Raw genomic sequence first — 26,273 nt, 5'->3', positions numbered from 1 at the left:
TGCGAGTACAGAGAACTGAAATGAGCAAGTCATGAATCAGAATGTGTCGCAAACCTGCTGCACAAAATGATACCGATAACGGACATCAGACAGATTCAAAATGAATTTTCAGGATTTTCTGACATTTGGAGCTGACACTTTCTTCATACTTGAGATGTGCGAGTACATAAAAACTGAACTGAGCAAGTCGTTAATCAAAACATTTCGCAAACCGGCTGCACAAAATGCGGACGCGATTCGTATACAGGGTTGAAGTTTCAGGATTTTCTGACGTTTTGAGCAGACACTTTCTTCTCATCATCATCATCCTCTCAAATGTGTGAAAAATCTGACAAATTACTATAAAAAGCTTTTCATAGGATGCACGTCGCTCGTGGTAGTTAAGTCTTGATATTTTGGCCTGGATATAAAAAATAAGTAAAAACTCTCATTCTTCTACCTTTTATGTCGTACTCACCATACACACTGAGTTTGATTTCCGTGCCGTTGGCAGACCCACCAAGAGCGCCACTGCTGTCCGTGTTATCGCCAACACACTGGTACATACCCCGGTCAGAAAACCGAACGTCGCTCAGCGTCATATTACGACCGGTGTCTAACAGTTGGATACGACCTTGGAAATAAGCAATTGTGCTGAAAATATGCTGCAGCATCCATGACAAGGGAGATAGTACACAGACACAGTACACAGTTCAAAGTAAAAAAACTTGACATTGTTAACACATGGTTTTGTACTGTACTGTTGTGGGCATTGGAATCCGTTGAGAAGTCAAGCGGCCACCGAGCACAGGCCTGCTGCGGGCGTGTGCTCGGTGGCTGGTCAATCTTTTTCAGCGTGTACAGGAATGAACTACAGTGCGTGAACGCGCTAAGGCAGTAGGGTCACTGGCCCCGGTCGTTCCATCGGATTTTAATGTCCCAGACAGTAGATACATGCAGCAGGAGCGGCGGAATCAGTTTTTTACTGGCCCCGATTATACCGTAGCCTATTTCACTGTGCGTGGTACGGTGGGTATACATGGCCAACTTAGCAGTAGACATTTGTAAAATAAAAAAACAAAGTTCCCATATTCTCGCTACTATCTGCTATACAATTGTAGAAATAGGTGACGGTGGCCAAAAGGTTGATACGACTATGGCCTAACCTTGCCAGACCGGTTCCACAATCCATGTGCATAGCAAGGAAGCGCCCACTACACGAACACCCGTCCCTCAACTAGGGCTTAGGGACTACAGGTCCTAGGATGGGTTAAGGTTACAGGTACGACCAAGCTACAGCTCGCAAACGTCGCATCCAGTACAAGACGTGTGCTGCATTGATGGGCCATTTACACGACCATAGAGGACGTGCAAAACACACCACATAGTATGTTTGCTAATCAAATTCTTCCCGTACGCATTGAACTTCAAAATAGGCATTTTACCACTCAGCTAGCTTCCATATAAGGTGGATTTGACTTCATTGCATATCCTCTATCGGTACAAGGAAAATATGTCTATTGACGGACTGAAGGGAGGTAAAGTGTAACACTGATATGTTTGGTAGGGAGGCACAGGAATAATGGAAATGGGTAAGAGCGACACTCAGTCTTCTGAAGGACACTCAGTCTTCTGAATGACACTCAGTCTTTGAAGGGAAACAAGACATGAACAAGCAGCGGACACAAGGCACTATCTTACCTGTCCATCGAAGAGCCAGGTTAGTCTAGGTGAGGGAATACCAACAATCCCACACACTAGCGTAACACTAGCCCCTTCGGCAGTGGCTACATTGGCTTGCGGATTCTCTTCGTCTGGCGGAACTGCAGGCAAGAGCAACCCAGACATTGGCAAGAACATGATTTCAAATGACTTGAACAATGCCTTATTAGACACGTCAACGCGATATTCAATCACCAATCCTGTTGATGCAAAATAACTCATCCCTGCTGCTCAACTTAATCTGCACATACACAAGCCATGCTCACCCGTACGCCTTGTTCATCCACGGATTATCATACAAAGTCCTTAGTCAAGCATTCCAAACCCTCCATAAGATGTAGATCGCATTATTTTTTCTCTTATTGGCCTCAGGCCATGGGGAGAATAAAGATTGGAAACCATGCCACTACAGCTGACCACAGCAGTGCAGAACTATTCGGCATGCAAAATCCTCCACTACACATAGAACATACCGTGAATTATCAAAGATGCCATTTGGCTGTTGGATTTGCCTATTATATTGGATGCTACACAAGTATAATTGCCTTGATGCCCATTGTACGTGATATCTGAAATGACCAGGGTAGAAGACAGTCCAAAGCTTTCTGGCCGCAGCAAGGCACCATTGTACTCCGTTGATGCGATGGAGATGTCCGATGATGTGGTAATGTTAACTCCATCCAGCTGCCATGTGATGGTTGGTCTGGGCACACCAGTGGCTGTGCAGGTGAATGTCGCCGTTTCTCCTTCATTCAGTGTGATGCTCGACGGCTGGGAGAGGATCAACGCTGGTTCTAAGAGGAGAGCAGATATACATGGATATTTTTGAGGCGCATTGTGAAAGTCCAACAGCCGCTTACCCCTCCCTTCATTTGAAGAATAAGCCCTAAAAAAGATTAGGTATTGAAATGTCTCATTGTGTTTTCCTTGGCATGAACAACTGCAACAGGAAAGTAAAAGTGAAAAAGGATATGTATAAAAAGAACACATGCGACAGTGCTCAATACAGGCATTGAACAATACCCTTTGCATGAAGCTGGTGTGATGGTCCTGCCACTTCCCTTCTACCCGTCTTCTCTGCCGCCGCCTCAAACAACACATTCATTCATTCACATTCATTTTGCATCTTTCCCTCAAACCAATGAACATTTTAAAGGAGTCATCATAGCTCAGTAGTAACTCAGCCTGGGGTCCTCCTTGCCCTGGAAATTTGACACAACATGTGACAACACATTCGGACCTCTGCAGGCTGAATGAAAATTTGTAGGTGCTTCGCATTGTGTTTGTCATTGCAGGACTGCATTTATGCTTACCTGTGTAGGTGACATTGAAGATGATGCTCACACCGCCTGCTGTGTTATGCAGCTGAACTCTATACAAACCAGCATCCGAGTAGTTTGTGCTGGTGATGGTGTAATTAAGACGATCTGGAGTCTGATTGGCAACGGGCAGGCTCACCCATGAGCCGTTGATGTCCTGTTAGCATGGAGATAAGACCATTCCAGACTGTTACTGGTTAGTTACATCATTGTATGAGTACAGCAAAGTGCAGTTCTGGCCAAAGAGGTTCGACCTCTTGATTATGGCAGCACCGCATTCGAGTGCTAGGGCTGCATATTGCCAGACACATATTTTTATTGGGGTTGAATTCCATAGCAAATGGTTGCTTCCCACACTGGAGCTCGCCCCTTTCCGCCGACTTGACGTGACGCTAGGCTGACTCGCGACTGCCGTCCAGAGCACACAAGAAGTCCATCAAACCTTCGACTCGGCAAACCTGCCAGAAAGCGCCAATCCCTGCTCAATGCGCAGTGTTTTGGAGGATCCCCCCCCCCATCATTTGAAATTAGTTTGAATTCTCTGACCAGTACCACACGGCACCCCAAATGCTTACCCTTGTCCATGTTATGTTGGTGGAGGGTACTGCAGGATCACCGGCATACTGCATATTGACTATCAGTGACGCAGCTGTGTTTTGAACACCATCGACATGGGGACTTTGAGCACTGGCCCTTGGAAGCGCTGTTTACGTGAATATGAAGCAGAGAGAAAGTTGAAGGCAACGAAATACCAGAAAACAAGTTTATTCAAAAATAATTTATTGTATAGAACTGATTCTTCGCAGATCTGCACTTCATATTGCATCCTGATGGTGGCAATTTGCCGAATGACCTAGCAACCTGAGGTTTGAATTTGAAGTATCCGGGGAAAGAGCATGTGTGCTTACCATGGAGGATTGCATGACACTCTCGCAAATCCAGCTGAATAGCAGGAGAATGTAGTCAACAAGGTCAATACACAAACGTATGGATTTCTGACTGACCAATCAGGGGCGTCGGAAGGTATTTTAGTGTGGTACGGTCAGCCATGTGAAATACAATTTACTCGAGGGGGAGGGGGTGCTAGGCTGAACATTTTGGAAATTTAGAGCCCAGATCAGTGTATTTTTTAGTTACAGACTACCTGGGGGCAAAACGTGGCATGGTCGATACCGTAGTGACCGTACCGTGTCCGACGCCCCTGTCAATATACCTGCTCACGTGAATAGTGTGAGGGTCTTGTATGAAACTCCGAGGGGAATACCATATGGGAACAATGCAATGACTCTCTGTTCCTTCTCCTGTCATGGTATTTACAATGATTAGCATTCCGCGCACGCAGACGGCATGCAGGCAGGCATACATCATTAGCATTCCGCGCACACAGACGGCATGCAGACAGGCATACACCACACGAATAAGGCTAGGTTGTGTTGGGTAAGTACTGGTGACGAGGAACTGGTTGGTCTTTGCCGCAAGGTAGGCACGAGCCCGTGAGGCTGCGAGTGCCGCAGAAAGGCAGAAGCCCGGAGGCTGTGATTGCCGCAGGAAGGCAGAAGCCCGGAGGCTGTGATTGCCGCAATGGAAAGGCAGGACCATAAGGCCATAATGCCGCAATAGAAAGGCAGACCAGTTATGAGTGACTCGCCACCAGGTTTATTGTACTTGAAGTAGGAATGATGCAATGTAGTATTAATGGTTAGTGGTGGGATGGTGGGTCAGCAAAAGACAAAGGCAGCAGGATGCAAGTCGGGCATGAGCCAAAGCAGAGAAGACTCAAAACTGAGAATGGCAAGGAGATGTGCCACGTTGCGGACTCGGACCCGATCAAAACTAAATTAATTATTGTGATGGCGCACGCATAAATTAATGTGATGCACAGCAGGCGGTCTTGCCGGTCGCGGCAAGGCGCGCTAAACAAGTGCCGCGGCCAGAACCGTAGAGGGCGCTGTAGCGCAGCAGATACGTAGTTGCGAGATGTGCGCCTACGCTAAACTGAATTCATTACATGAATACATCATTAGCATTCCGCGCACGCAGACGGCATGCAGGCAGGCATACATCATTAGCATTCCGCGCACACAGACGGCATGCAGACAGGCATACACCACACGAATAAGGCTAGGTTGTGTTGGGTAAGTACTGGTGACGAGGAACTGGTTGGTCTTTGCCGCAAGGTAGGCACGAGCCCGTGAGGCTGCGAGTGCCGCAGAAAGGCAGAAGCCCGGAGGCTGTGATTGCCGCAGGAAGGCAGAAGCCCGGAGGCTGTGATTGCCGCAATGGAAAGGCAGGACCATAAGGCCATAATGCCGCAATAGAAAGGCAGACCAGTTATGAGTGACTCGCCATACCGCCAGTACATACCCATACACAACAGTATTGCAGTGCAGCATAGCATAGTTCATTATGAGGGAATTGTGTGAATTGAGAAACATCGGTGTCAGGGAGATGATCTTACTGAGGATAGTTTGCTGGCCAGCGTTCGGGCCGATGACGGTGGTGTCCGGATGTAGCGTAGGCATGCATCACTGCGCCACCGTCCCGCGGAGCGGATCTGGTGGTCGGGGACGCCAGCAAGGGCAGCAGTGGTAGCGGCCCCGATACGGAAGCTGTGGCCTGCATAGTCCTGCCAGTTTGCCACGCCGCTGGTGCTAAGCAGCGTGCGTACGTGGGCTGTAAAAGTGCTGCGGTTGAGGCGTTGCCCGTTGGCCAGGATGAACACAGCACTGCCTGGACGAGCAGAGGCGGTTGCAGTGAGGTAGGTGAGCATGGCTCTCACAGCGCAGTATGGCGGCACCGCTGGCCCGATCAGCACCGTCGTACCTTCCCCGGACGGGTCTGTCTTCGAGCGTGGTAGGTGCACATGGAGCATCCCTGACTCGAATGTCAAACAGCCGCGCGTGGTAGGTGCTTCTAGCAGTTCACCGCATCTGAAGAAACCAAAGAACACGGCAAGCATAGCGGCATGCAGGCAGCGCTTGTCGTGAGGGCACATGGCTGGAGCAGCTAGGCAGGTGTCAACCAGACTGCAGAGAATAGGAAACGTGATTGGCAGCCGGGGGCGGACAGCGGCTACTCCATGGCAACGGCAAATACCGCGTACCACTCGCTTGAGGAAGTGCGCGCCCTCGGTCGGGTCGACATAACCGAGCTCCAGGTGCAGGTTCTTGATAGCACTGAGGTAAACCTTAATAGTCACTGGTCTGACCGACTGGGTTAGGGAGGCAGCAAAACTACTCAGCATTAGGTCTGAAGCGGGAAACGGGGACCATCTTTGAAGTTGGCAGAACTTGAGATACTTAGATTCGCCGGCGGAATACGTTCGTCTGGTGTTGTCGGATAGAGCGTGAGCAGCATATCGTGCTGCTAATTCGTCCGCGGCAGTTAGAATGACTGGAACAGGTCGGCTGTCGCCCGAGCTCCCGGAACCGCCTCGCGAAACGCCTGCATGTTAAAACGAGACAGAGCATCAGCGGCTTTGTTAGTGCATCCTGGAATATGCTTTGCTGACAGAATGAAGCCAAAGTTAGCGCACATGAAGAATAGCCGTCGTATCAGGTCCATGACTGGGGGGGAGCGGCTACAACCATTGGACAGGCATGCCACTACGGCTTCGTTATCGCAGTACACGAGTATGCGGAGCTTGCGCCATTCAAGGCCCCAGGAGGAGCAAGCTGCGGCAATGGCGAACATCTCCTTCCACTCGATGGAGTAGTCGGCTTGTTCCGGCAACCACTGTCCCTGGATCCAGCGATGGCCATAACATGCGCCCCAGCCGATCGAACCGCTGGCATCGGTAAACAATTGGATGTCGGGAGACGGGGTCCAATTTGGCATATGAAAGAAGGACTTTCCGTTCCATTGCGAGAGGAGGCGTTGCCACCACTTCAGGTCTTCCAGGGCCTCGACTGAGAGTTTGATCTTATAGTGTGGCTGACTGTAGCGGTGACAAATATCCCAGAGTCGGCGCATGAATGTCCGACCAGGTATAATTACCCGAGCTGCGAAGGAGAGTTTTCCCAATAGTGAGTCGAGTTCGCGTTGGGTCATGTCGCCACGGTTGACATACTGGTCGAGCAAGGTGCGGAGATCTTGCAACTTGGTGTCTGGTAGCCGGGCCTCCAGTCTGCCACAGTCCAGCTCGATGCCCAGGAACGACAGCACTTGAGCTGGACCTTCCACTTTGTCAGGTGCCAAGGGGACTTGGACATAGTTAAAACAGCGAAGCAGGATTGAAGCACGTTGGTTCGCCACCAGCTCCGATGGAGAAATGCAAAGGAAATCATCTAGATAATGGAGCAGGTCAGTAATAGAAAACTCATAGCGAGCAATCCATTCAAGGCAGTCGGCAATAGAGTTAAAAATGGCAGGGCTGGAGCGTAAGCCAAAGGGGAGCACAGTGTCGAAATAATATTGGTTTTGCCAGTGAATACCTAGCAGAGGCCAGTCTTCCTGCCGCACAGGTACAATGCGGAAAGCACTCCGAATGTCAAGTTTGAAAAGATAAGCAGAACGACCGTACTGCATAATGGCATCGATCGCGTGATCAATAGTGATGTAATGCAAGCTGAAATCTTCACGTGAAATTCCATCGTTTACACTTTGACCCTCTGGGCTAGAGAGATGGTGGATTAAACGAAAGCGGCCGTTCTTTTTCGGAACGCAGCCAACACCGGAGCAATGAAAAAAAGGAAAAAGCGAGGAGGAAAAAGGACCTAGCAGTTCAAAGCGGGAGCAACATTCTTGCAGGTATTTGGTAATAAAATCGGGATGCATCCTCGCAGAAGGTAAGTTAGGGGAGAACATGCTGGTTTGGCGTGGGCCATTGAAGCCGATGTCAAAACCATACGTAAGGCCATGAAGTACATATTTAACAAAAGCTTGATCGGGGTGTGCACGCAGTAAGGAACGGAGGCGATTAACGTGAATAGGTGTGCGGCAAGTGTGAAAGAATGTAGGGTGTGTCCGGAGAATGCTACTATCGAGATGCAGTTCATTAAGCTTTGTTCTGCCGCTGGTTGCCAGTGGAGAAGCGACGCGGGCAGGAGGGGCGGGCATGTGCGCCCTCACATTGGGAGCAGACGTGGGCAAATTTACAGTCGGTGTTGGAGCATCGACCTTGCTGGAAATTCCGGCAGATCTCTTTGCCAGACTTGGTGTAGGCAGACCGTGGTGCAAACTGCTGGTTTGGTACTCGGGAGGCACGAAAAGGGCACTGGCTACCCGATGGAGGGTGAGTGATCCGGCATGTGCTACACTGCGGGCGTGAGCGGCCTGTCATTTTCAGTTGCCAGAGATTGCCGTCAATGGCGTCCCAACGCTTACTGGGGTCAAGAGAGATTGCCAGACGGAACTCCCGGTCATATTCGAGCCAGGCCTCCGGATAGTATGAGGAGTTGGCCGATACAATGGTGGCCTGATATGCCATCAGTTCGGAGAAACGGCTGGGTGCGTGCGAGCATAGTACGAACATATATCTGGACCAGGCTTCTAGCCATGTAACCAGGTCGTGAACATGCCTACGAACTTTCTCGACATGCCCGCCAGAGCTGGGATCCAGCAGCTCAACAGTCCTGGACCCACTGAAATTCAACTGAATCGTGTCACGCTTTGGTGCCCCAAGAGCTTCCGGTAACAGTGTATTCAAATCAACACACTCACCTCGCAAAATCCTCTCTCTCACGTGAGACGGCACGTTCAGTGGATGAGATAGAGAGCCAGCACCCGGACCAGTTGGCGCAGCATTTCCGGTGGGTACGGCCATGGCGGGGGAAGGCTGCGAGGATCCGATGGTGGCAAGCAGTGGGGAGACCGTTTCTGCCAGGGCGGCGGTGACGGCTTTCTGGACTTCGTCAGATATAAATTGCTTGAATTGTCCGCCGTCGAGTGGTGAGGCAGCGTTACTCGGCAGCTCGGGGTCCGCAGCCGAAGAAACAGGTGGGTCAAAACTGAGAATGGCAAGGAGATGTGCCACGTTGCGGACTCGGACCCGATCAAAACTAAATTAATTATTGTGATGGCGTACGCATAAATTAATGTGATGCACAGCAGGCGGTCTTGCCGGTCGCGGCAAGGCGCGCTAAACAAGTGCCGCGGCCAGAACCGTAGAGGGCGCTGTAGCGCAGCAGATACGTAGTTGCGAGATGTGCGCCTACGCTAAACTGAATTCATTACATGAATACATCAATAAAGTGTTGAACAGTCGCTGCCTGGATGACGTTAACAAAGCTTAGTGGTAGAGCATCGTGAGTGTCCCTGGCTCGAGTCCTGTTGGTGAAGGTCAATTTTTCTTCAAGCTTTTCCCTTTTTGATCCTCCCACAAACTATAGAACAAAATAGGGTCTGAGAGATATCATATTGGTTTTGCAAGGGGTAAAGAAATTCAATAACAGAGTGACCACTTTGCTGGAATAGGGACAGCACAACAGTCGGCTAGGAATCCTTATTCTAGCTGCTTCAGAATAACGCCAGCCAGCAAACAGCAGAGAACACAAGACACCGTACATGTACATACAGCCGTGGCGAGGAGCACTAGAAAGAGTCTGATTACCTTGCACTCTCAAGTACAGCCTGTAGCCGTCGGTTCCGTACTCGTTGCGACCAGTGCAGTTATAGTTTCCTTCGTCGGACTTGACCACAGTTGGGATCTGCAATGTGCTCGTATACGTGTATGGAACTGTGTCGTTGGGCTGCTGCACAACAATTCCCGATGTGTTCACAAGCATGCCATGGGTCCAGGTGATGTTTGGCTCTGGCAATGCACGATACGTGCAGCCCAGGGTAACATTGGCTTCGTGCTCATTGCTCGTGACATATATCCCAGTCATAGAGCCGGTGTACTGGGGAGCAGCTGTCACAATGCACACAGTGAAATTAGACAATTTATCAACTGAAAACAATTTAAACTCGGATACTGAGCCAGTAGTAAATGTGTTTCATCCCTTTTTTACATTGAAAACAATTTGGTCATTAATCGGAATGAGGATAGCATGGATGCAACTAAGAAAGTTTTACTCCCTCCACCACAACACCCGCCCCACTTGTCAGGCACTGGTTGCGAGATTGAAAATGTCAACCTCGACGCTGGGTGCTGCATCTGTCACTGGAGTACCTCAGAGATTTCCAGGCACTTTAGTGGCCCGACACTAGTCGGAGTGAGGGTGTCATGGCTGCAGCTAATGAGGTTTCACTCGACCCCAACCCCGATAACAGGCACTGATTTTGAGACTGAATACATCACCATAGCTGCTGCATCTGCAGCCATGGTATCTGACGGTATTTCAGAAACTTTGGTGGGTACCATTAGCCAAACTCCTAAGCAAGGTATGTTTCTCACAGCAGTTTCATAGCTGGTTGTAATGTGAGCGTACTAACAGGCACAGAAATGACTGCTTTCATTAACAATCAGGATGTTCCACAAAAATGGTAGATTAGAAAATCGAACCAAGCTCACCATGAACTATTAGCGAGATGGTTGTGCTGTTACTTGACACGGAGTTGTTGACAGCGCAGGTTAGATTGTAGGCGTGTGTGTAACCTTGGATTGGAGCGTTGGTGACACGATACTTGGATGTGTGAAACGGACCAGAGCTTGACTCACTTACGTACTCTGTCATTGTAGCTGGGAATTCTGGTGATACTGTCCAGTTGTAGGATGGCTTGGGATTAGCAAAGGTGATGCAGTCAATGTCGAATGTATCACCTTCCAATACAGTGTACTCGGTTTGCGAGTGATTGAATTTGGGACCAACTGCAGGTGGAAAAATTGGTCAGAGGCATGTGATAGACAGGCAGGCAGGCAGGCAGGCAGGCAGGCAGGCAGGCAGGCAGGCAGGCAGGCAGGCAGGCAGGCAGGTAGGCAGGCAGGCAGCAGACAAAAAGACAGAAAGACAGACAGACTGTTTCACGCAATTTATCTAGGGCACAACCCCTCATCAATGATCCACACCAACACACTAATCATCATCAAAATGCAATCTCCTCTCTCCTCTCACCTTGCACATCAATGTCCACATTCACAGCATTTGTGTGCGCGCCTGTCGGGTCTGATATTGTGATCTGGCACCGGTAAGTCCCTTTTATGCCATAGTCGGCTCTTGGAATGCTAAGCACATTCGACATCACGAATACTTGCCTCGCCAAATCTGTGCAAACATACGCCAACAATACATGTTAGGCAAAGTAGCCTACAGAAACTGCTAGCACCGTCATGACAATCACAGCCTGTACAGAGTACCTCAATCTAGGATGAAAATCGCACTGTACCACTGTAATAGTGCTATAGACTCAACTGTGAATTCAAATAATTATGTGTCGGGCGATCGAATTCTTTTCTAAACCATGGTGCACACTACACTCCCAAGCAGAGAGAGCATGATCTCTTTTTTTTTGGAACGGACATTTATGGTGATAACTTTACGAATGACTTCTGTAGCGGTTCGGATTTTATCACTTGGCCAAGCCATACCCCCCCCCCCTTCTCTCTCTCTCTCTCTCTCTCTATTATATATATTTATCGCCTTCTTAGTATTTGACCCCACTAATTTCCCTGATACCTAAGCGGTCAAACATATCGCGTATTTGACTGCTTAGTCAAATACGCGATATATTTGACTACTTATATTTGAGGGAAAGAGACAAACGGGAAAAGTCTGAAGAAAAAATTGACTGTCACCACCAGGATTCGAACCAGGGACCCTCGCTTGTAGCCAGCGATGCTCTAACCACTGAGCTATGGTGTAGAGAGTTGTCTAAAGTCCCTAGGCTGCTTACAGTGCTCAATGTCCACTGGCGTGAGTGATTCCCACAACACAATCCCCATCAACATTTTTACCACCCTAGGTCACAATTTGATATGTAACAATGCAGCACAAATCTGTATTGATGTGTTCCCAGAAAGTCGCGCTGTTTCTCTACCCTGGCTATGCTCTATACTCTCAACATCTTTTTCCTCTTATAATCACGCTGATTTTGTCATCCCTTTTCCTCGCGCTACTGAAATGTACCTCCATCACTTTTGCCCCCTTCTCCCCTTCTCCGTATACATATTCTAGTGATTGTTAGTCTTGGTCATATGCTGTCTGATGAAGTGTTCTGACACGAAACTCGGAGTTACAGCGGAATGAGACTTTTTTGATTCATTGCTGTGTAATATTTGTATATATATATATATATATACTCAATCTGCGGACAGAACTGTTTCGTCCTTTGTGGACTCGTCAGCGCAGCACAGAGGAAATGAGGCCAAACCTGATAGCAATGGAAATAAAAATTTCCAATCAGGCCCGAACGTACCTTGCCAGAGTGCTCAAACTGACAAGTCAGTGAGCTCTGCATAACGCACACAGCAAAGGCACTACCCCACGCAAGAGTGCTCAACTGCTATATATATATATACTCAATATACTCAATATATATATATATATATACTCAACTGCTATATATATATATATATATATATATGTAGGACTCAGTGAGCAGTCACGTCTCGATGACCGATCACGATCCCCGTGACCAATCAAGCAGTCACAAATCCCCGAAGAGCAGTCATAAAGTCACACACCAGTTTGAATCCCGGTGACCAGTCAGAAACAGCCGCGACTTTCTCTGTGAACGGTCACAGGATCCACGTCAAAATATTACGACTCAACTGTAGGCATTCACGCGTTCAGCATATTTTTTCCTTCACAGGTTTCAGAAGTGAGCAAGAAAGATTTCGATCAACTCTCGATCTCCGCGTCGTTTACTTGTAGCTCGAGTCTGGTGTGTGTGGGCTCCTCTCCAAAACGAAGGGTGGTCGAAAATCCTGCAGGCTTCAGATAGAATCTCTTTTGAGAGGACGTTCTGGCTAGTAGGTTGTGCTATTCATCATATTTGAAGAACAAACTTCGTCGTTCAGAAAAGCTATTTCGGAATATTTTCAGTCGTGTAATTTTTGCATGCCGATCTTGCTAGAGCAGAGACTGACTTCAACTGATCCAGCATGCAAGCAGCACTCGATTTGTGTTTTTGGAGAGGATGGGTGACAAGATTACGGAGTCAGAAGTGGACATCGTCGACGATGCAGAGACGAAAATATAATGAAGATGGAAATGAAAATATGTTCATTTCCAAGAAGGTACTGAGTACATCAAGCACCTTCGTGTGTGTAGCTCTGTCTTTCTTGTGGAAGACTCCACAGAAAAACAATGTCCAGCTTGTTGAAACTGAAACTGCCTCTCAGTTGAAGTCGTTCAGGAAGACATCTATTCAAGACATCATTGATCCATTCTCAAGAACCATCGTAAGAAATTAAATCAAGTCATGTTTATCGATAAGAATGGCGAACTAGACCAGAGAAGTGTGAGTGTCTTGTTTTGACTGCAGGAAAATGTATTTCAATATTCTGGCTCAACGTAGTGCTTACGCAGTTTACTGTTTCGAACACATCTTCATTTCTACTCCCAAAATAACTCTGTAAAATTTATTGATGCAACATTATGCATCATGGTCTTTCTCGTTGTGCTGCTATAACGTGTATAAGTACATGCATACAAGTACTGTGTTACGTGTGTACCGTTTACTGTCTCCTTGTCAGTGTTTTTGGGCGATCCTCCACACCCTCATTTGTCTTCCGATTATTAATTTTATAGAAATATTCACTCACTTCAACTTCTTTTGATTGCTGGTGCGAATGTAGCCTGCGATGCCTGCTTGTTAGTGAGAGTGCACCAGACGTCATGTATCGATATGACTGTATGTCTGACGAGATGTTCTTGAACTGGCATGCTGCTTTGCTTAGATAAGGTTTAGAATTGGGTGCTCAATGGCCTGGAGGAATTAATCATGTTTGCGATCAGTATCACCAAGAGTACGGTTCTTCTGTCTACGCATCTCTTCTTGGCTTGTGGATTGGTTGAAAAGAGATAAAATAATAATACAGAAGTACTTGTGTCCAAGTGTCGTCATGAAAACAAGTTCTACCTCCGTAACTTTGTCCGCAACGTCACGTGAATCTAGCTGGTAGTCCCGCTGCCTATTTGTGTGTGTGTGTGTGTGTGTGTGTGTGTGTGTGTGAGTAAGTGTGCGCGCGCATGTGTGAGTGTGTGTGTGTGTGCATGCGTGAGAAAGAGAGTGTGTGTGTGTGAGAGAGAGAGAGAATGTGTGTGTAAGATTTAGAGAATGTGTGTGTGTGTGTTTGTGTGTGCGTGGATGTGTGTGTGTGTGTGTGTGTGTGTGTGTGTGTGTGTGGATGTGTGTGTGTTTGTGTGTGTGTGTGGATGTGTGGATGTGTGTGTGTGTGTGGATGTGTGTGTGTGTGTCTCAAACTCTCTCTTCTACTCTCCCCCTGTCTCGGGGGCGGCGTGGCCAAGCATTTGGCAGCTGTACACCAGGCCAGGTGTGTGTGTGTGTGTGTGTGTGTGTGTGTGTGTGTGTGTGTGTGTGTGTGTGTGTGTGTGTGTGGATGTGTGTGTGTGTCTCAAACTCTCTCTTCTACTCTCCCCCTGTCTCGGGGACGGCGTGGCTAAGCATTTGGCAGCTGTACACCAGGCCAGGTGTGTGTGTGTGTGTGTGTGTGATGTAGAGAATGAATGACATATGTGCGTGTGTGTGAGAGAGATTTAGAGAATGAGTGTGTGTGTGTGTGTGTGCGCGTGTGAGTGTATGTGAGAAAAGGGAGAGAGTGTGGGTGTATGTGTGTGTAATGGTGTGGGCATGTGCGGTCCCCAGCTCTATTCTATGTCATTCACGCTGGAACTGCTGCTGCATAGCCCCAAGTCTGAAGACTTGGCAACTTCATGCCTGCACCTGACTCTTGCACTATAATACCCGTCGCCTATGATACCCCTCAGAATTTCCCACCTTGCTCCCCCTTATGTTCAGGCTGCCCGTTTAGGAGCCATCAGTTGCCTGACGATCGTAGTAATACGTGAAACTCAGAGTTCTGACAAAGCCTCCAATCTCTCTTGTAATACAGAAATACCTATATTCTGCCTGTGACTACTCACAGAGAAAGAGTGATCACAACTGTACATTCCGCATGTAACTGTTCGCATGGAATTATAGTGGTCACAACTGTATTCTGTGACCGCTCATAGGGAATTATAGTTTCCACAACAAATCCTGCAGTACGAAGCACCCTGCGAGCAGTCACGAACTGTGTACTTTACACATGTACATGTATGGTGATTTGTGACTGGTCATGGGGCATTGTGACTGGTAAACTAATTTGTGACTGGTCATGGGGGGTTTGTGACTGTTTGACTGGTCACGGGGACCGTGATTGGTCACGGGGCCTTGACTGGTCACTGAGTCCTACATATATATACACACAACAACAAGGTTGTAAGTTTCATAACACTAAAAGCTTTTCACCCATTTTCATCGTGCGGCGTTGCGCCCCGCTCTATCAAGAAGCGGGTGCAGAGAGTTAAGGCCAAGAAGCCATGGAGAATAAATTCTGGCTTCGTTTTCGTTCTTGCTCATTCCCATGTACCTACTGATGAAAATGGGTGAAAAGCTTTTAGTGTTATGAAACTTATAACCTTGTTGTTGTGTGTATATAAATTTTGTTTGCCTACCTCTCTATTTATATATATATATATACACACAACAACAAGGTTGTAAGTTTCATAACACTAAAAGCTTTTCACCCATTTTCATCAGTAGGTACATGGGAATGAGCAAGAACGAAAACGAAGCCAGAATTTATACTGGGGGTAGAGAATCAGCAAGAATATGCTTACGCGCCTCAAGTTCACACTACACTACCATAAGAATGTATGGAGCAGTGGAAAAATGCGGGAAACAACACATGAAGGGAATGCAGTACCAGAACAAACACGTGATAAAGTTGTCAGTCCGGTTGCATCACGTGTTTGTTCTGGTACTGCATTCCCTTCATGTGTTGTTTCCCGCATTTTTCCACTGCTCCATACATTCTTATGGTAGTGTGGTGTGAACTTGAGGCGCGTAAGAATATTCTTGCTGATTCTCTACCCCCAGTATAAATTCTGGCTTCGTTTTCGTTCTTGCTCATTCCCATGTACCTACTGATGAAAATGGGTGAAAAGCTTTTAGTGTTATGAAACTTACAACCTTGTTGTTGTGTGTATATAAATTTTGTTCGCCTACCTCTCTATTTAAATATATATATATATATATATATATATACACTCAGACACTTCTTAGGACATTGAGCACTTTTTGCCGACGCAAGAAATACTTCTATTGTTCTATATAATATATATATATATATATATATATACTCAATCTGCGGACAGAACTGTTTCGTCCTTTGTGGACTCGTCAGCGCAGCACAGAGGAAATGAGGCCGAACCTGAGTGATAGCAATGGAAATAAAAATTTCCAATCAGGCCCGAACGTACCTTGCCAGAGTGCTCAAACTGACAAGTCAGTGAGCTCTGCATAACGCAAACAGCAAAGGCACTAAACTCAGAGTAGCAACACTGAGAAACTTGGAGATCCTTTGTGTCTGAGTGTATAACCCTGCTCTGTCTTAGGACATTGAGCACTTTTTTGCCGACGCAATAAATACTTCTATTGTTCTATATGTATCTATTATTGCACGATTAAAGAGGTCAATATATTTCATATATTGACCGATTATGAGGGCAATAATAGATTTATCACGACATAGCATACCTAAAACTGTTTTTGCTTTGCTATAGGAAGAAAGTATGAGTATTCAACTCAAATTCGTGTTCCGTCAGCGTCAGTATCAGCAAGTACAGTCATGTAGTACAATTTGTTCCCAAAATAACTTCGGGACAGTCTGTTCATGGTTTTCATTTGTATTGGACTCGTTCTCTACACTTGCGATAATTTAGCGGCAATTCTAACGTTGTAGCGTTGTTCTCTTGTAATTTAGTGGAACCTGTATTGAGTAACTGAGTTTTATGTTTCGTTACATTGTCGTCAGATCTCCTGTGTACCGGTTTTGTGGCACAATGATTATAGCCATTATATTTGGTCGTCTCCATTCTTGTGCAATCATGCGTACATGTATGTAGGTTGGTTCTCTTCATGTTATTGTGACCAATTTCATAGATGTTTGTTGCCTTGTTGCTTTCTCTCCCCTCTCCTCTCACCCAAGCCATTCTGCATAAGCGAAGCTGTGGACGCAGCATACTGCTGCTACAATTCAACGCGGGAATGCGTATAATAATAATAATAATAATAATAATAATAATACTAATAATAGGAAGAAAGGAATACTATTGTAATAGTATAATAGTATGTACATATGCCGTTTACATTGGACATTACTTCTGTGTAAACCGAAGTTTTCAGTTGTCTCTTGTAGTATGTTCCCCAAGTTCTTTGACTGAGAATCTGAAAGTTTGGGTTCAAATCCCAGCATTTGGCTTCAGATTTTTCTTCTTTCAGTTCTGATTTTTTTCTAAGGTGAGGAAAAAGTTCTAAGTCCTCGGGCTAAGTGGTCAATAATAAGTGGTCAATATAAGCGGTCAATATGTATGATTTACTGCACGAGTACAAACGAGTACAAGGGCAATACTGTAGCGGATTCTCGGTCACATGACCTGATTTACTTCGGTTTCAATGAAATTCTCATATTATTGGCTTCATGAAATTCTCCGGTCTCGCGGTCACACTTATATGTATTACGACCGCTTTACCGTATCAGCATGCGCCGTTCACTTCCGCACCGTATTATCCTTATTTGCATGCGTACTACAGCTGTGTACAACTAGATTCCAGAGCGCCGCTGGCCTTCCCTTTTGGTATAGTTGTACCGTACACCGTATTCAGCAGGTGAGCAGAAGTCGCCGCTCCTTGCCTTTTGCCTTGCTTCCATTAGCTCTCTCTCTCTCTGATTGTTCCGCCGGTTGCTGCTGCTGCCCCACCCCCTGCACGTGCTGTTCGCTTTGCTACCTGATCGGCTGGGCTCCTCCGTTCTTGGTCGCCGTGGGCTTTATGTCGGACCTTTTCTGGTTGCCGTGCGGTTTTCATTTTTTTCCTTCCTTTATACGCTTCTTCTTCTTCTACGTTGCGGTTGCCGTTTCTCTCCTTTCCAAAGTTATCGTTTCCTGCCTCCGGCTTGTACACTGGCAGGGGAGTAATGTAGCGGATTCTCGGTCACATGACCTGATTTACTTCGGTTTCAATGAAATTCTCATATTATTGGCTTCATGAAATTCTCCGGTCTCGCGGTCACACTTATATGTATTACGACCGCTTTACCGTATCAGCATGCGCCGTTCACTTCCGCACCGTATTATCCTTATTTGCATGCGTACTACAGCTGTGTACAACTAGATTCCAGTGCGCCGCTGGCCTTCCCTTTTGGTATAGTTGTACCGTACACCGTATTCAGCAGGCGAGCAGAAGTCGCCGCTCCTTGCCTTTTGCCTTGCTTCCATTAGCTCTCTCTCTCTGGTTGTGAGCCGAACAGTAATGTTTCTGTCCTCTCTGTAATCTAAAGTAACATTAATTATGACACCAGATTCAATCGTTCGAAGTTAGTTCTAAATTCACGAATCCAGACTTTTGTATAGAATTACGTAGCGCACTGCTACAATACCGGCTGATACATGACCGAACGGCGCCAGCCGCGAGGTCATGTATCAAGCCGGTATTGCCCGTGTACGAGTGCGTACGAGGCGCAGTAAATCATTTATTGCATGCTTGACCCAAACTTTCCAGAAAATGGAGAGAAACCTTTCCGACTTTCTCAGTCTCCCGACACACTTGTTCAGTGGTAAACGTCGTTTGTGGTTTTGAAATTCTCTATTTCTTTACGATATCGATGGTGTTGTTGTTCGTGATTGAGCACTGCGTGTAGGAACCGGAACTGAAAGTGGGATGGGCTCCACAACTTCGTCTCGAACGCATTCAGTTCGTCTAGTTCGTCGGCTGCTCATCAACGCATCGATATCGATGTCAAGGTTGCATTCACCTTCTGAGGCGGCTGGTTCAGCTGGCTGGAACAAGTAAGTTATTGTCCGCTCAGTTACATGCGCGCGTGTGTGGTCTGTCATTCTCGTGCTTTGTAGTTTGTAGTCAGATCAAGTTGCTGTTTGTGTTTCAAATTTGAAACTCCGTACACTTGATCTGATCACGAACCACAAAGTACAAGAATGACAGTCCGCATGCGCGTACATGTAACTGAGCGGGCAATAACTTGCCGGGCAATACCTAGAAATACAGACCGCTGAGCAAGAGCGCTCATTGGCTGTAGTACAGGCAACCCTCACGTGACATGCAATAAATGCGGATATTTGACCGCTTAGAGATCACAAGTTTCTGTGGGGGTCAATAATAAGCGAGTGATAAATATATATATAGAAGTCTGAAGAAAATGTTGAACGGCCTCTGCTGGGATGACGACTACACCATAGCTCAGTGGTTAGAGCATCGCTGGCTACAAGCGAGGGTCCCTGGTTCGAGTCCTGGTGGTGACAGTCAATTTTTTCTTCAGACTTTTCCCGTTTGTCTCTTTCCCTCAAACCAGTTAATATATATATATATATCTATTTATCTCTCTATCTCTTGTCTTTGTGCATTGCACAAGGAAAAGTCTAGAAATAATGTCCTCCGGAGATCTTGCCAACTCATTTTGGACACCATGACAATGATGTCCTTGTGACTGAAGCTGATAAGCCACGGTATGTCTATAGCAGTCGAAAAGGCCAAAAGTCAATATTCAACTAACCATAAGTTGACATTTCTGTAGCATATACGTCACCAGTCGTGCCCACCAAGCCATTTCCGACATATTCCCATGTGGGCTCGGCCTTAGGAAAGGCAGTGGCATTGCAGGAAATCGAGAGAGCCGAGCCCTCTTCGATAACATACCGCTGGTCCTTCAGAGGCCATGTGATGAAGGGTCGCACTGTTGGGAAGCAAGAGATCAGAAGAGCATGACCAGGGCAAACAGGTCAGAGGAGAGAATTCTCACTATGCACAGTTTGTAGTCAAGTCACGTGCTTCACTGTCCGAAGAGTGCTCAATACGAACATAGGGCAGAGCCTTGTACACAAGAGAGATTGGAAGCTGTATCGCAACCAGGCAACCTGTTGTGACACAGCTTCCAATCTCTCTTGTATATGCACAGTATGTCAAGATGACAAATGAACTCCCACATTGTCCAACAAAGGGACATAGTGTCAACCAACAGGTTCACTTCCATAATAGTGACATGTTCAATTAATTAAACTGATGAAGTATTTACCAATGACGTGTTTGAAATACATCAATTTTCCCCTTACTGACTAACATACTTCGAAGTACATTCCCCAGTTGAATCATTGCATGCTTTCACAAACATTGATCACACTGTGACAGACCCCAAGTAGGTTCCTCGGTGGTGTGAAATCAACAACAATCAAACCCGAGCATGCGCCTACATGCTATGAAAGCAAGCATTGTAGTAGAAATATAACGACCTGCAGACAACAATACAGTAAAACCTGGTATAAATGACCTCTGGGTTTTGCGACCACCTGCTCTTAACGACCGTCTTTCCATGCACAGACAGTTCTACACGGACACTATGGGACCTGGCTCTAAAGACCACCTGGCTTTAACGATCGCTTTGCTTGCACCGTGGGGTGGTCACTTAAACCAGGTTTTACTGTATCTTTGCATGAAGGGAACAGAACTAATGATGGCATTCGTACGGCTCACCATTCACCACCAAGTAGAAATCAGCCACGGCCATGCCATTCTCATGTCCAGCATGTGCTGTGTACAGGCCAGAGTCAAGCCTCTGCAGGCGGTTCAGAGTCAGACTCTGGCGATCCACAGAGAATTCATGTGCAGTGCCAACAGGACCTACCACACCACGCGGTGCAGTCCAGATAATCTACAGGCCGGGGATTGTGAGCAGAAAAAAAAACATGGCAGTCGTCGGCAAGAGTCATAACATAATACTTCTAAAAATGCATGTGGTTCTTTCTAGCGAGATTGGTCTATTTTCATTTTATTCCAAGCAATACATGGCTGGGGTAGCCAATGACCACTTTGCGTGGCGATTGCAGGGTTTTTATGGCCAACCACGGCTAACAAGGAAGAGAGTAGGAAGTCTGACATCATAAAATAACAAGCTGTACTTTCCGTTCGAAAAATGAAGCAAGAAATCTTGCTCTGGCCTGTATATCACCCGGAGAAAAGGCACCATAGATTACTTTTGAAACACATTTCAGATGTTGTTGAAGAACTTGAAGTTTGTGCTCCTAGTATTTGGTAGAAATTCTCCTGTGGCTTAGGGGCTATCCGGCAATATCGATAATTTTCACGAAACGAAAAAGTTTAGTTACGACCCTCCCCCCCCCCCCCCCACCCGAACAAAAAATAGATTGACTTGACGGCAAGAATGCCTTGGTGTCTCAGAGATCAATATTTTTCAAAACGCAACTCCCCTTGACCCACACATCCATGAATGAAACTTTTTCTCTTCGTGTAAAAGATCGATAATTATGGATGGTCCCTTACACTGCGAGTTTTGTTAGAGAACTAACATGATAGTGCTCCATAAAATGAAACTGTACATACTGGAGTACATTCTCCGGTGGAATTCCGGGTTAAACCTGCCAGAGATACACATTGTATGTAGTTTGTGCAAGGTTTTTTTGGGGGGGGGGCTAAGTCGGCTCAGGAAGTCTTATATTAAACTGGCTCTGCCGATGCAATAGGTTCAAAATTTATGTTTGTCATATTTGGGATATTTCGGAACACTTCTGCACTGTTCAATAAGAAAGTTAACCCTGAAGAAAGAAAGCCCTGCAAGGATAAGCTGCCAAAAAAGTGCTGCATTTCGTAGCAGTCGGTAGGTAGGCACAAGCTGTGGCACTAATATTTTGCAAACTTCAATGCCAATACAAGGAAGTTGAAGTGGATGCAGATAACTCGGTCTCTAGCTGAGTCTGACGTGAACCGTGACATTTTGTTTTTTGTTTTTGTTTTTTTTGTTTTAAGTGGAGAAAACATAGGAATGAAGAAAATTCTAAGGTTTCACTCACATCATTAGGCACAATAGGAAGGTTTCCTGGAAAGTCCACAAGGAAAGAAAATTCTACGGTCCGAGCCTCGAGACGAGTGTAGTTGGATATAGTCACTGAGAATGTTGGTTTCACTGCACAGAAAGAGATCAGGGCAGAAAAATATTAATTAAGGAGCAATGGAGGCTGTGGCGGAATTGAGATTCGCCAATACTCCCTCCCCACATTGGTCTGGGCCATTGAGACTACCACTTCAACTATGCTGTATCGATGTGTATATGCTTGTGTGTTTAAGCGTGCATACGGTCAAACTATGTGCACATGTATGCAGTAGCACCTGGGGGGGGGACCTCACCTCACATCCCAACACATAAATTTTGATGTGTAAGTACCGCATACTTGCAATTCAGACCCTATTAACCAATCCTATAAAAGCTGGGTAGGCTTAGGGGAAAAATTTTGGTGCTTTCCACAGGATTGTGTACAATGCTGGGTAGGGAACGAAAACACAATCATTCATTAATTTTATTATTTTCACTGAATGTTCATCTATATTCTTTGTTCCCTGCATGTTAATAGTGACAATGTTGTATATTCGTACCTAAGACAAGGAGAGCGGCCCGGACTTCACTCGTGTACACACCGCGTGGAGTGTGTATGTCCGCCTGACACGTGTAGTTCCCGTTGTGGGCCAGCGACGCGTTCCGTATGACCAGGGTGAGGCTGACGGTGGACGTCCGGGCTCCAACGCCCAGGGCTGTTCAGGCACAGAAGTGAATCACGGAAATAGCCATGGAAATGTTTACACAGACAAAGGAACTCAAAAGTATCTACCACTGTTTCCAGTATTTCCCATCAAATATTCTGCACACACCAGGCTTCTAACACCTAGGGTGTGTTTGGGTGGTACGATCTAGAACAGGATCGAACAGCTGATGCACATGGAGCAGCCTCACGCCAACCAAACGATACTCCAAAACAGAGCACATTTTTGTGAAAAAAATGTGCTAAACTCGGTGCATTCTTCCAAATGTGTATGAGTCACCATGGTCACTTTGTACGGTATAGCGAGTCCAACCCAGAAGCGTATGTTCGTGATCATTTGGGACCAAAATCGATGTTCCCGCCAGGTTTCACGGTGAAAAAGTGAAACTGCTTGGCCTGCTCCGGCCTCGAGGCCCACCGAACACGCCCTAGAGAAAGTTCAAGCAGCGGACCTTGTCCCTAAATGCCACTAGAGATGAGAGAAATAGGTTCACACCAGAATTAATGACGTCTCAAATCCTCTGAGAGGTGGAGCAATTCATAAAAATAAGCTAGCAGCAACGCATTACTGGATGATAGTCCCACATATCAGACTTCCCAATGTTCGAGGCCAGCACATTGCCTCAACAAGCTGCTTCTTTACATTCTGTTCAACTTGTTCAGGCCTACTAATCAGGGAAGTTTGGTCACTCAGGATACTCAGTGTTACATGCTCCCATGTTGTAATACTGATGGAATGCTGTCAGTAGCAGCTCACTTATGGTCACCATTAATGGGAGTGAATTTACGAAAAACATGTGTTCAAGTGGGTTCAGCTGGAGTAGTTGCCGAACTACACTCTCAAACGTGGCTGATTGTTCTATGCACACAATTCACTGCATGCATTTTGCAGTTGGGACAGCAATGGGACTGCATTTTAAACGTGTTGAGCCCTTTTCGGCAAGGAGAGCACTGTGAATGAACATAGAGTCCAGCAACACGATCTTGTCCACCTCCCCGCAATGTGTAATTGAAATTCCCTGTTTTGTATAACTAGTGAACTTACGGAGTGATTGCAGTAGCGTGGTTGTAGAACCGTTTTGTAGGGTAGCATTCTCGCTGTCCACCCAGGAGAGCAGTGCAACCGGGTAGGAACTGGATGTGCAGGTCAGCTCTATGCTGTCGGTGTTGTTGACCCGATACAACTGCCCACTGTATGGGCTTGTAATCACTGGAAGGACTGAAAGGGGCATGCATCGTACACACAGGAAATTGAGTCAATTTTGAGCGATTGAGTTGTTTATCAGCGATATTGCGTTGATTATCAGCGATATTGAGTTGATTATCAGCGATATTGAGTTGATTATCAGCGCCATGATATTGAGTCGATTATCAGCGATATTAGGTTGATTATCACCGATATTGAGTCCATTATCCGGGACATTGAGGAATGCAGAGGGGGGGGGGGGGGGGTAGTGCTTGTTCGAATCCCATGTTATGTCTTAAAATAAACAGTAGAAATGAAAATAAAGCAAATTACACGAAGGTTTTATTGAGATGTCACGAACTAATTCTAGCATAGTCAGTTTTTTAGTCATTTTTTTGGCGCTAGTAATTTTCAGTCTGTGTTTTCGTTCAGCATATCTTCGTTCAGCATCGAGATGTCTTCAGGTACTCCTTCCGGTTCTGAGGGAGCTGATCTTATGCTAGGAGCGGCCAACGAGGTGAGTATAGCGGCGGCAGATATCGGTTACACGTAAAGTGTTAGTAGCAAATCGGCCCGCAAATCGGTCAGTAGACCCAGATTTGTTTTTCGGTAGAGTGTTTCAATAAGCTGAAGGCATCAGTAGGCTAGACGTTTTCTTCCATGGAGAGCTTTATGTCCAGATTCGATCAGGCGTCTGGGAGTTTGTCCAGCAAACCGATCCGTGGATATCGATTTTCGAGGGCGAATTGGAGTCAGGCCGGGACGAGACGCAGTCTCTGGAAGATTGTGCGACTCGCACCCTTAGCCTCTGAGGAGAAGTGAGCTGATCCACCTGATCCATTCATCAACTTCTCAAGCTTCTAGCCCTTGCTTGGCTACAAAAATTTGAAGCAAAGTCTTCCGTATGGTCATCACGCATGAAGAGGGATGAGATGCTTAGGACAATATACTCTAATTTCAGAATTTTTCGGTGCTTGGTATTTCCGGTATGAGGGCAAAAGGCCAGGTTAGGTGAACAGAAACCTTAGGTACAGAGAAGCAGTTCCCGATTGGATTATGTGCGTTAGTGTTTGTTCGGTGTATTGAAATATTAGGTATGAAACAGACGCACCGAAAGTACGGAAAATGAAAGTACACCGAAAATTTGTGGAAAATGTCACTTTCATCGCACTAACCTGGAACATCCACATAGATAGATGCCATGCCATAGCCAGCAGCATTGACCACTACTGCGGTGTAGTTGCCGGTGTCGTTACGCGACAGCCCCGACAAGGTCATGTTCTGCCTATCGTCAGAGAACGTGAATTGGAGCTTTGATGAGATTGACGCGTCTATCACTCCGTGTGGGCCATACCAAGTCACCTGCGGGTCATGAGGACAGGGGCACGCACATGCATGCAAGCACGCACGCACACACACACACACACACACACACACACACACACACACACACACATACACGAACGCACACACACACACACACACACACACACACACACACACACACACACATGCACACACACACACACATTTCCACATGCTTAGGAACACCCAAAACTCTCAAGGCTCAAGGCGAAGATGCCCTCCTACTTCAGAAGGAGGTGGGTAGATCGAGCCCGAACATGCCATTGCCATCATTAGTAGTTTCCATGTACCAGACTGTAGGCCATTCGGATTACCTGAGGATCACAGTAGGGTGAGAAATGCTTCCATATTAGATCAATGACATTTACTCACATTGTCCGGGTGGATGTCTGGATTTACAGGATCTGTGATGGTCAATTGCAGAGTAACGTTCTCTCCTTCGAAAACTGTGAAGTTTGTCACTGGAATTTGAAGAGTTGGTTTCACTGCAGGGGGGATGAAGAAAGAACATGAATGTCACAGTATTCTAACATGACTACACCACTTGTGAAGTGGAGAGTGTGGAACAACCGCCCTGAAATTAGGGCCGATTCACAATACATGTACCACTCATTGTAACGCTATACGCGACATACACCAGTTGCGACAAGAAAATGACTGTCGCGTGCTGTCGCCAGCAGTCGCAAGGTACATGACGCAGAAGTTGAAGAAAGCTCAACTTTTGCGACATGCAACACGCAACGGAAATATATGGAGTATAGTTTCTACTCTGGCTGCCCCTGCAGTGCACGTGCATAGTACTACTAGTGAAACGGGTTGTCGCAAACACCAATAAGATAGTGAACCGTGTGTCGCGGTCGCAGCTCGTCGCAGGTGTTGTTGCGGCTGTGTTCCCAACTGGTGCGTGGACGCGGTATGCTTACGGTTCATGCATACCCAAACGCGCGCTCAGGCTTTCACAAAAAAAAACAGCAA

At 46.5% G+C, this 26,273-nt stretch overlaps 2 protein-coding genes across 2 annotated transcripts in view; both read right to left on the bottom strand.

Moving 5' to 3' along the window:
* Nucleotides 1-26,273, bottom strand: part of LOC135829298 (hemicentin-1-like) — an 86,913-nt gene that overhangs the window by 26,295 nt on the left and 34,345 nt on the right. Inside the window, exons 24-38 of the mRNA XM_065341701.1 lie at nt 25,671-25,783; nt 25,109-25,295; nt 23,793-23,966; nt 22,584-22,739; nt 22,004-22,116; nt 20,670-20,847; nt 19,696-19,875; nt 11,015-11,164; nt 10,474-10,770; nt 9,571-9,870; nt 3,596-3,723; nt 3,015-3,177; nt 2,175-2,495; nt 1,681-1,802; nt 458-644 (exon numbers count right to left, since the gene is read on the bottom strand). Of these exons, the coding sequence (XP_065197773.1) occupies nt 458-644; nt 1,681-1,802; nt 2,175-2,495; nt 3,015-3,177; nt 3,596-3,723; nt 9,571-9,870; nt 10,474-10,770; nt 11,015-11,164; nt 19,696-19,875; nt 20,670-20,847; nt 22,004-22,116; nt 22,584-22,739; nt 23,793-23,966; nt 25,109-25,295; nt 25,671-25,783 (2,769 nt within the window). The remainder of the gene's footprint in view (nt 1-457; nt 645-1,680; nt 1,803-2,174; nt 2,496-3,014; nt 3,178-3,595; nt 3,724-9,570; nt 9,871-10,473; nt 10,771-11,014; nt 11,165-19,695; nt 19,876-20,669; nt 20,848-22,003; nt 22,117-22,583; nt 22,740-23,792; nt 23,967-25,108; nt 25,296-25,670; nt 25,784-26,273) is intronic.
* LOC135829364 (uncharacterized) lies at nt 4,661-9,209 on the bottom strand. Its single transcript, XM_065341767.1, has 2 exons — nt 8,682-9,209; nt 4,661-6,464 (listed from the first exon to the last, which is right to left on the bottom strand). Exons 1-2 carry the CDS (start codon nt 8,782-8,784, stop codon nt 5,461-5,463), a joined length of 1,107 nt encoding a protein of 368 aa, XP_065197839.1. The 5' UTR covers nt 8,785-9,209; the 3' UTR covers nt 4,661-5,460.

The sequence above is a fragment of the Sycon ciliatum genome, chromosome 13 (genome assembly GCF_964019385.1).
Source record: "Sycon ciliatum chromosome 13, ocSycCili1.1, whole genome shotgun sequence".
NCBI lineage: Eukaryota > Metazoa > Porifera > Calcarea > Leucosolenida > Sycettidae > Sycon > Sycon ciliatum.
Note: the sequence above shows the minus strand (reverse complement) of the source record. Positions and strands in the feature narration are given on the sequence as shown.

Coding starts and splice junctions, on each gene's coding strand:
- LOC135829364 (XM_065341767.1), bottom strand. CDS start 8,784: ATGGCCGTACCCACCGGAAATGCTGCGCCAACTGGTCCGGGTGCTGGC. Junction 6,465..8,681: donor GAGAGAGAGGATTTTGCGAG/GTGAGTGTGTTG, acceptor TTTAACATGCAG/GCGTTTCGCGAGGCGGTTCC.